The following is a 9,266-nucleotide window of genomic DNA, read 5'->3' on the forward strand; positions in this document are numbered from 1 at the left end:
TGGAGATCTGTGATAGCTGAGCATGTCATCTAGAGCTTGAGAGCTCTTCATGATCTTGTTCATCCCTTCAACCTTCTTCCTGAGGAGGACAATCTCTTCTTCTAACTTTTCACATTCATTATTTTTCTTTGCTAGTTGTCCCTCAGTTTCTTCCTTGCTACGAGTAGCTTCAGCTGCTACTATTTTGAAGGAGATAATCTCAGTCTTCATTTTGGAGATTTCTTCATCTTTTGCTTGACTGCTCTTCATTTTCTTTTCAACTCCTTGTGCTTGCTTCCTAGCTTCTTGTAGTTCGGACTTAAGGGAGGAGACCTCTACCTTGTACTGTCCAATCTCTTCCACAAACTTATTCACTCTCTTGTGTCTTTGTTCAAGTTGACTTGTCAAGGCATCTGCCTGCTTTTTTGCACTATTCAGCTGATTTGTCATGGATATGACTTCTTCATGATGTTTCTTCTTGCATTGGTCAAGCTCCTTCTTAAGCTTGGCAAGCTCTTCATCCCTTTCCTTTACTTGAAGCTTGATGAAGTCAAGCTTTTCATTCTCAGCTTGTATGATGGGTTCTTCTTGACTCATTGTCATGGTCAGTGCTCCCTTTGCATGAAGGTCATGCAGTCTGTCCCATATATCTTTTGCTGATGTATATTTTCCTAGATTCCTCTTCACAGAATCAGGCAGCCCTTCCAAGATTAGTTTTACTGCTTGTGCATCATACTCCATGGATTCTTTATCCATCTTGCTATCATCAATCACTGACTCCCAGACTTCAATCCCCTCAGACATTAGGAAAGCCCTCATCATTATTTCCCATACATCAAAGTTTCCATCAAACTTTGGGATTTCAAATAGAATGTATTCTAATGGATTGCCTTCTAGTTTAGTAGAGGAGGGAGACACATTTTTAACAGACCTGCAGGCTTTCTTCTTTGACCTTGCCATTCTTATCTAGGCTTTAAATACTTGACTGTGTTTTCTTTTAAAACAACTGACTGTTCCTTCAACAATAACTCAAAAACTTGAGAAATACCTGAATCCCTTTGGCTGAGTCTTCACACTACTGGAGAAGTTTGACTGCTGCAACCACACCTTCCTTCAGCTTCTTTGAGTCTTCAAAGAGCCTGGACTAGCTCTGATACCACTGTTGGGTATTTTTAAGTGGGAAATACCAAAACCAGACATTCTAACACCACAGAGCCAATGCTCTGTTTCCACTGTTCCAGGACCTTTGTGCACAAGGAAGCTTTTAAAACAAATCTACTCATAACAGAGTATTACACAGCCATAATAATATTTCTATTGATTAAAATACAAAGCCTGATACAAACTTCATCCTCTGTGCAAAGAGGGATTCAAAAATAAAACTCTACTGCTCTCACAGATTTTCCACTGCTGTGGATATTACAAAACAATTTCTTGCTGCTCCTATGTTTTACAATGACAAACAAACATTACATGCCTCCCCTGTTCCATTTTCCGCACTGCTGTGCGTTCAACATTTACCACAAAAATTACATACTCCACTGCTGTGAAAATTACATAATCTTCTGTTTTACAATGGGGGTCAAAAACAATTACATCACCTCTTTCATATCTCGCACTGCTGTGCGTTTACAAAAATTTGCTCCACCGAGCGCAGCCACAACATAATACAATTACATAAAAATTGTGCGCAGGCACAATACACCTCACCCAAAAGAAACGCGCACAACACTATATGCTCCTGCAGCCACTCTACACTAAAAACTACTACACACATAGTCATATATGAAAACATAATAAAAAAAACTAACGTGGCCCATAACCATATTAAATGCCCACCTAAACTACGTACACATAAAAAAAATATAAAACGTATGTGCCCATAATCATTTAAAACAGGCCTCCACCAAACAATACGAACAGCATTAAAAGCCTCAGCGTTTCCTCCACGGCGGTCAACGGAAAAGACAAACCTTATACAATTTGGTTTTGGGAAGCCATCGGGTCCGCGCTTCATCGCATCGCTACTTTACTCATGTCAAAGACCCCGACCCTATGACATTGCGATAGCGATGTGCAGATGCGATATCGGCGATCGCTCATCGGCGATGTTTCATATTGCTGCCACTGCCTGCCTCCGATGCTCCAACCCGCCGATATGTCGATATGATCTGGACGGTTTTATGGTTTCGTTCGGTGGTTTTTGGATGCAGCGTGCTGACTGAGTCGGCTGCCATCACTGTCCCTGTCCGCCTGCAGTTGGAATTACCATTCCAACATTGGATATGTTCTTGCCTAGAACATGATAGAAAATGAACTATATTTATGTTTTCCATGTGCACAACATTGCATATCACAACAACTTTTGTTTGAACGCCCCCTTAACATGGATGGAAATATGTTCATAACCTGCAAATCTTACGTCAATATTTTTACAATAACTAGGATTTTGATCGAGCATTAACATTGGACATTTGGTAAAAATTATACACAACAATTAACAACTTTGCATCGATATTTACTTACATCAATTAGTTGAACCAATGCTTAATGGACATAATACCAAAACTGTAAATCTTAACTAAATTTTCAACTGGATCAACACAGGGATAATGCATTTGTTATGTTATGGGCGTTTATGAAGCATCTAAATTCCAATAAGAACAAAGAAAAATTGTAGCCGTAAAGAGATATGAAGTAGCTTTATAGTGAACTAAAATTGCAACAATAAATTGATAACGCCAATGTAATATCAAAATTACAACAACTAGATTAGGTGTTGAAATATTCTTTCAACATATTTAGAACAACACTAATATTAATTTCAGATAAAAAATTAAATCCAAATCTAACTATGCACTTTCCCTATTCATTCTAAATTCTAAATACTCTAAATTACAACAAACTAGATTTAGTGTTGAAATATTCTCCTTTTCAGCATAATTAGAAGAACAATAATATTAATTTCAAATCAAAATTTGTACCAAATTTAATTATGCACCTTACTCAATACTCTAAACCTCAATAAAAGGACAAAAAAGAGAAATAGAAAATTCAAAACAAACGCACAAAGTCTTTCCCTTTAATCCTTGTAATTAATGTTTGAGAAAAACTTGAGATAAGAAAATTCAGTTCGCCCTTTAATTCAGGAATTAATGTTTGAGATGACCACTTTCTCTAAGCGGTCTATGGCCATAGTGGAAGATGTCTCAGTTATTCAGCAGTGCTATGACTATACAGGAGAAATACATCCTTCTTACATTCTTTCATAGATGCGAGCAGGCTGTAGATTCATCTACAATGTTAGCTACGATATTTGTAGTCTCTATAATGAAAATAACTGACCAGAGTCAGTTACATTATCTATTCTTATTTGTGGGAATAGTCTGTCGCTTCAAATCCTGGCTCCAAAATGTTCAGCAGCAAAACCTCGGGGAATTTTGGACCGCATCATGGATTTCCTTCGAGGACGCCCTAATATACAAGTAACAGAGCAGACAGGGGAGCGTAAATCTTTTTCCGTACAGATTCAGGTTAAAGTTGTTAAAATACGAAAAAGTAAGTGATATTTGATTTCAGACTTTTGTGATTTATAATAAAGGGTTCAAAACTGTCTGGTGCTTAAATTTTTTTGGGTACAGATTCAGGTTAAAGTTGTTAAAATAACTAAAAATAAGTAATATTTGATTTCAAACTTTTGTGATTCAAAATAAAAGGTTCTGAATATCCTGATCATAGTAAAAGATCACTGTCAATGTCTGGCAAAAAATCACTATCAATGGCTAGTAAATAGCTAGGTCCTCAACCGTTAAGGTTAATGATAAGCTGGCAGATCAGTTGATAAGCTAGATTGCTCACATATGTTATCACCATCGATACCTTTTGCATAATTTAATTCTTAAAAAGTAGTTTCCATCCTTAATCTCTTTCACTAAAGTAGTGTCTATCCTAAACCCCTATCACTAAGTATCACTAAGTTTTGTGAGTCTAACTTAACTGAGATACTTCTAGCATAATTTAATTCTTTAAAAATAACTGTGCATCCTTAACCCCTCTCACAAAATTTTGAACCTTACACATGTTAAAAAGTTAAACGCCACAAAACCAATACCAATTAGTCTGCACTTCACTGAATTTGCTTAATTAAAATGTCATTATCATCCACAATGGCTTACCTCTTGAAATATCGTTCATCAAAGTCAGCAAGCCTCTGCCTGTTGATTTCCCAGTTTCCCTCGCAGAGCCAACAATCATCGATTGGATTCCTGGTTCGACACTACAAATAGCTAAGCATTCATACTTCTTCGTGAGCACACAAAAATTTCCATCAAATTGATAAGTAATACTCCATTTCAGAAACTTGAACATAGTTACAACATACAGTCACGATATTTGTAAAGAAGAATGGTAGGTTGGGCTGCGCTGGAGTTTACAAACAATTACTGTATCAGTTTGATTCAAAGCCCATTACTGTCCTGGCACTTCACCTAAAACAAAAATACTCAAATATTGAAATTATTGTACTTACTGTTTGACCATCTTAACCACTTCTGCAGATTCTTTACGGACAAAGAAGAAATCTGTTGCCATGCCTCACTTGTTACTTGTAGAATGCAGGTCGTCGAAGAAAGACCACGATACTGTCCAACATTCCTTGAGATTTTGCCGCTGACATTTTGGAGCGAGGATTTGAACGCAGACTTTTCCCGCAAATAAAAATAGATAATGTAACTAACTTTGTTTAATTTTTTTAATTTGAAAAGCTCCAAATATAGTAACTAACACTGGAATGATTCTACACCCTGTTCACCTTTGAGAAATATTGCCGCAAGGAACTATTTCCCCTGTATATTCACAGCAATGTTGACTAACCTTCATCTATGGTCAAGCATTCTCCAAATTTCAAAGCCTCAAGGACGCCAGAAATGCAGGCATGAAATTCTAACCTATTCACTATTTCCTATTGTGGGAGATTCTTCAGAAATAGAAGTGGATGGACTTGTGGTTAGGATTGGGCTTTGGGGTCGGTTTAAAAGTGATCAGAAAGCATAAAGTGCACTCCAAAAAAGTGAAGGTCACTATATAGCCCACTTTATTGGTGGTGGAAGGATCTAACACATTTGCTGATAATTCGGTCGGTAACAGTTAAATAAATTCAGATTAAAAGGAACCGCAGTAGTCTAACGAGAAGATTCCTTGGTGTGTTAGATTTTGTTTGCAATCCAGTTAAAAATTAGAGAAAGTATAATTAAATTCAGAATAAATAGGAAACGCAATAATCTAAGGAGAAAATTGCTTGGTACGTTAGATTTTGGTTGATATGCAATTGAAAATTAGAAAAAGTATAATTTTAAGTTGTTGATATTGTAAAAAATGTAACGTTTCAAAAGTTTTTTGAGTTTGAATTGATTGATAGATAAATTTGATTCAGTAAAAAAAATTCAAAGTCGTTATGTTATAGTGGTGTTTTTTTTTCCGGGGTGGGGAGGGGTGGTGGGTTATTTCATAAGGGTGGCTTTTGTTAATACTGTTTAGTATTATATGTGGTTAAAGTTTTAAAAAATTTGTGGATTTTGTATGGTAACATGTCAGAGTTAAATGAAAGACTTAATTGATTTAATGTTAAAGTAAATTGTTTTTTAGTTGAAGATATTGATTGTTTTTTTCATATAAGGAAATAGATTTTGTTAAAATAAGATAATTATTGCTGTATGAGGAGTTGGTTAAATTTAGAGAGTTAGTTAAGACTTTTAGTATGTGGTTGTATGTAAATATATTTTAAGCCAGTTGTTAGTCGAAAAGGTTAAATACCCTTCAGTGGGTTCATTGTAATAATCAAGTTTTGTGTGATCAAAAGAATACCTGTGTTTTGGGGGAATTGCGTGTTTAGCTTCTCTGCCTTTCCAACAGATCTTTGGTTAATTAATTTTTCTTTGCTTGATTGAGATTTTGGATTTTACAAGATAAATCATATGTAAAGTAAGAATTTTTTTTTAGTAAAAATCACATCCAAAATTTTGTCAACAAAGAATCACATCATCAGAATTTTATCCACAATCACATCATCAAAATTTTATCTACATCTAATGTGATTTATCATCAAAACCAGATAAATCATATATATAATTATTTTTAATCATATCATAAAAATCACCCAATTCCAACATAAAACAACATCATATCACCCATTTTCAGGGACAAGAACATTTCCAGGGACAAGAGCCCAAAATATAATCGATTGTTACCATCTTAACGACAATCAATTTGTAATAATACATTTTAGCTGAGAACTAAACTTAAATGTATTTTCCCATTTCTAATCTTTGGAGTAATCCCCTTACGAAATCCCCAGTACTATTCCTTGCTGTTTGACAGTCAGAGCATATTTAAGCAGAAACAATGCCCGATGTATGCTTCGAGATGGATTGATATCATTGTCGATGTTACGTCGACTTTGGATGCTAAACAAGTCACTCTCTCGGTATACAGTTCGATAAAGATGGACAACGATCTGTCATATGGATAACCATTTATATTATATTATTTCCATTACTTCATGAGATACGTGCAGACCGCAGAGAAAGTCATTGATATTTTCTGTATATAAAACTGGTTTTCGGGAGGCATTGGCATGCATCCAGATTATAGCTTGAATATGCATAAATTCTTCTTTCATTATAAAAAAAGAACAAAAGACTACCTGCTGTTCTGCAAAATCCCAGCTGTACTTTCTTTGCTGTCATGTCTAACTCTTTAACTCAACAGTATAACTCGTCTATTTTGTTCTGTCAGCTATGAAGTGTCAGCTCAATAATATGAAAAACCAAAACTTGGTGGGGCAACCTTTATTTCAATAATATGGAAAACTTGTATGGACAAATTCAGTTATGGTATTTTCAAGAATATGGAAAACTTGTATGGACAAATTCAATAATGGAGAGATGACTTCTTATTTTTTGTTACAAAAGCAGTCATGACAAGTTCGACTATATGCCACTGCCGAAGGGCATCCATAACATGTTTAGTGATGAATCGGACGCAATTATGGTGTTTTGAGGTAATAATTCTCATTCAATTTTGTTTTTTTTATGGGTTGAGTGCATAATGTTACCGTTTCAAACGCACTTCTCACTGGAAGGAGGCCTCTCTTTGGGTTTGGGTGCATAATGTTACCGTTTCAAACACCCTTCTTATTGGAAAGACCATAGTAAAATAACCTCTTTGATTGGTAAATATATGAAAATGATATAATAAATATTAAGCAACAACTCGAGTTATGAACATTATTCAATGGTTTTTGAGGAGTGAAAGGCTTTATTAGGTGATGCAAAGAGGAGGAAGATAACAAAATAAAGGAAAATATTAAAGAAGGTTTATTGAAACTCCAAGAGAAGCTAAATTATCATTATTCCTAAAAATTCTAGTAGCATCCCTATATATAGAACTTTCCTGGTACTAAGTACATCATTTGTATTGAAGATTAGATAGATCGTAGATATCTATCTAAGAACTTATACTGTTATTTAGTTTTCCTAGTTATATATCTCTGAATTCGTGGTTAACTACAAGAAGTTAGAAAACTACAAAATCAAGTTGGGTAATAGATTGTCATGTAGAATCATCAAACCATTCCAATTGGCAACAACACATGGCTTTCCATCAAATTTTACTACGATTTTAAGGTTCACAAATCTATCACCCAAAAAAACAAATAGAACCAAAAGACAATCAGCGAATACCATTTTACATGAGGATATTCGACGCCTGAGCATTTCTCGAAACCATAAGAGGGTCATGCCCTTTATGAACATGAAAATCAATATGATCCAACCTCGCCTCAATATGCTCAAGCCTCTCACTAGTTTTGCATTGACTACGGCGAAGAGAAGTGAGGTGCTCCAGAATTTCTCCCTAAGAGTATTGAACATCATTGATATAAGTTATGGTATTGTTTCAATCATCGTACTTTTGTTGGCAGATGGCGTCGATCCTGCCATGGATATCTCTCAACTACTTTTCAACTTAAGCCGGCATGGGATGTTGCACCACATAACTTGGTGACTGAGACGGACATGGCCCACCTCACCTTCTAGGTCCACTCCCTCCTCATCATTTTGTGCCTCCTCCCTTTTGCCTCCTCCCTTTTGACACATTCCCTACCCTCGAGGACCAACTCCACGACGTACCCACTCGTGCTATCTCAACATGACTACCAAGTGAGTCTTTCTCTCATGTTCTAGCAATAGAGCCACTTTGCCCACTAGGCCTACCCAAGAGAGGGGAATCACCCACCCCACAAGCGCAATGTACACGGACTCGGCTTATCCACCAATTTTGAATCTAATTACCCCAATTTTCGGAGAGTAAACCCTTTATTGGGCTTTCTAAACACAAGGGAAACCTAATTCTACCACATTGAAGCTTCGAGATAGAGCCGTGCCGGTTCCGAATGTCATTCACACTAAAGTGGAGGTTAGTGAGGGCGACTCAACAGTTATGAAAAAATATCAACAGAGAGCAAATAAAACAAGACTTTTCCCATATTTCCATTGGGCTCGTTCAAGGCTAGGCTCTGTACCCCTTTCCCATTCGCCGCCGACGTACTTGTCAAGTTAATCACACCCATCGGTGATTAACACAGATCTATTCATTGAAAGTAAATTTTAAAATAATGAAGACATTTAAAACTTCTACTTTAAGTCCTCGGTTACTAGAAACATAAATAAAAATATTATGAATAATGTTTTCTATATGTACATCCTTAATACCTGGACATGTGAATTACAAATGAATTTTAGAATAACGAAATTCATTTTAAAATAATTTTAGAACTCTTTTCAAATTTGTATTTGTCCTTGAGTGATCGATTGATATATAATATTTTTTTAAATAATTAGAGTTCTCTGAACACAAAAAAAATAGGCACAACCCCCTCCTCCCTAAGTGTGTCAAACAGAGATAAACAAATAGACCCATCTTCCCGATTTTATACCGTATGCTCTCCCCGACTTGTGCCAAACAAAGATTAACATACCTGGCACCATTACCATTAGGTTTATGGTTTTAATGGTTCGCTTTGTTTTAGCTAAAGATTTTAGGAATATTTTGAATTGAGAAAATACTCTACAATAAATTTTAAAATATTTTTAAAATTTACAATCGAATTAATTTTGAATACTAATTTAACATAATCATAACAATTATAAATTTGTCATTTTTTTTTCTTATCTCGAGAGGTCAATTTTTTAACCTCTTTCCTCAAACCATTAATCCAAAGTTATTTTGGT

At 35.5% G+C, this 9,266-nt stretch overlaps 1 protein-coding gene across 2 annotated transcripts; it reads right to left on the reverse strand.

The window, feature by feature from the left end:
- Positions 1–3,060: 3,060 nt before the first annotated feature.
- On the reverse strand, positions 3,061–4,963 carry LOC149186528 (putative pectate lyase 15). Of its 2 annotated transcripts, none has more exons than XM_089412628.1 (3): positions 4,508–4,963; positions 4,155–4,244; positions 3,061–3,453 (listed from the first exon to the last, which is right to left on the reverse strand). In XM_089412628.1, the coding sequence occupies exons 1-3, from the start codon at positions 4,567–4,569 to the stop codon at positions 3,396–3,398; spliced, it is 210 nt and encodes a 69-aa protein (XP_089268754.1). In that variant the 5' UTR covers positions 4,570–4,963; the 3' UTR covers positions 3,061–3,395. The 2 variants fall into 2 exon arrangements, with proteins under 2 accessions (XP_089268754.1, XP_089268753.1); XM_089412627.1 differs by having other exon boundaries at positions 4,155–4,255.
- Between the last annotated feature and the right edge of the window lie 4,303 nt (positions 4,964–9,266).

Source organism: Pinus tabuliformis, chromosome 3_1 (genome assembly GCF_031772625.1).
Source record: "Pinus tabuliformis cultivar Carrire ecotype Pingquan chromosome 3_1, CPIR1, whole genome shotgun sequence".
NCBI classification, from domain to species: Eukaryota; Viridiplantae; Streptophyta; class Pinopsida; order Pinales; family Pinaceae; genus Pinus; species Pinus tabuliformis.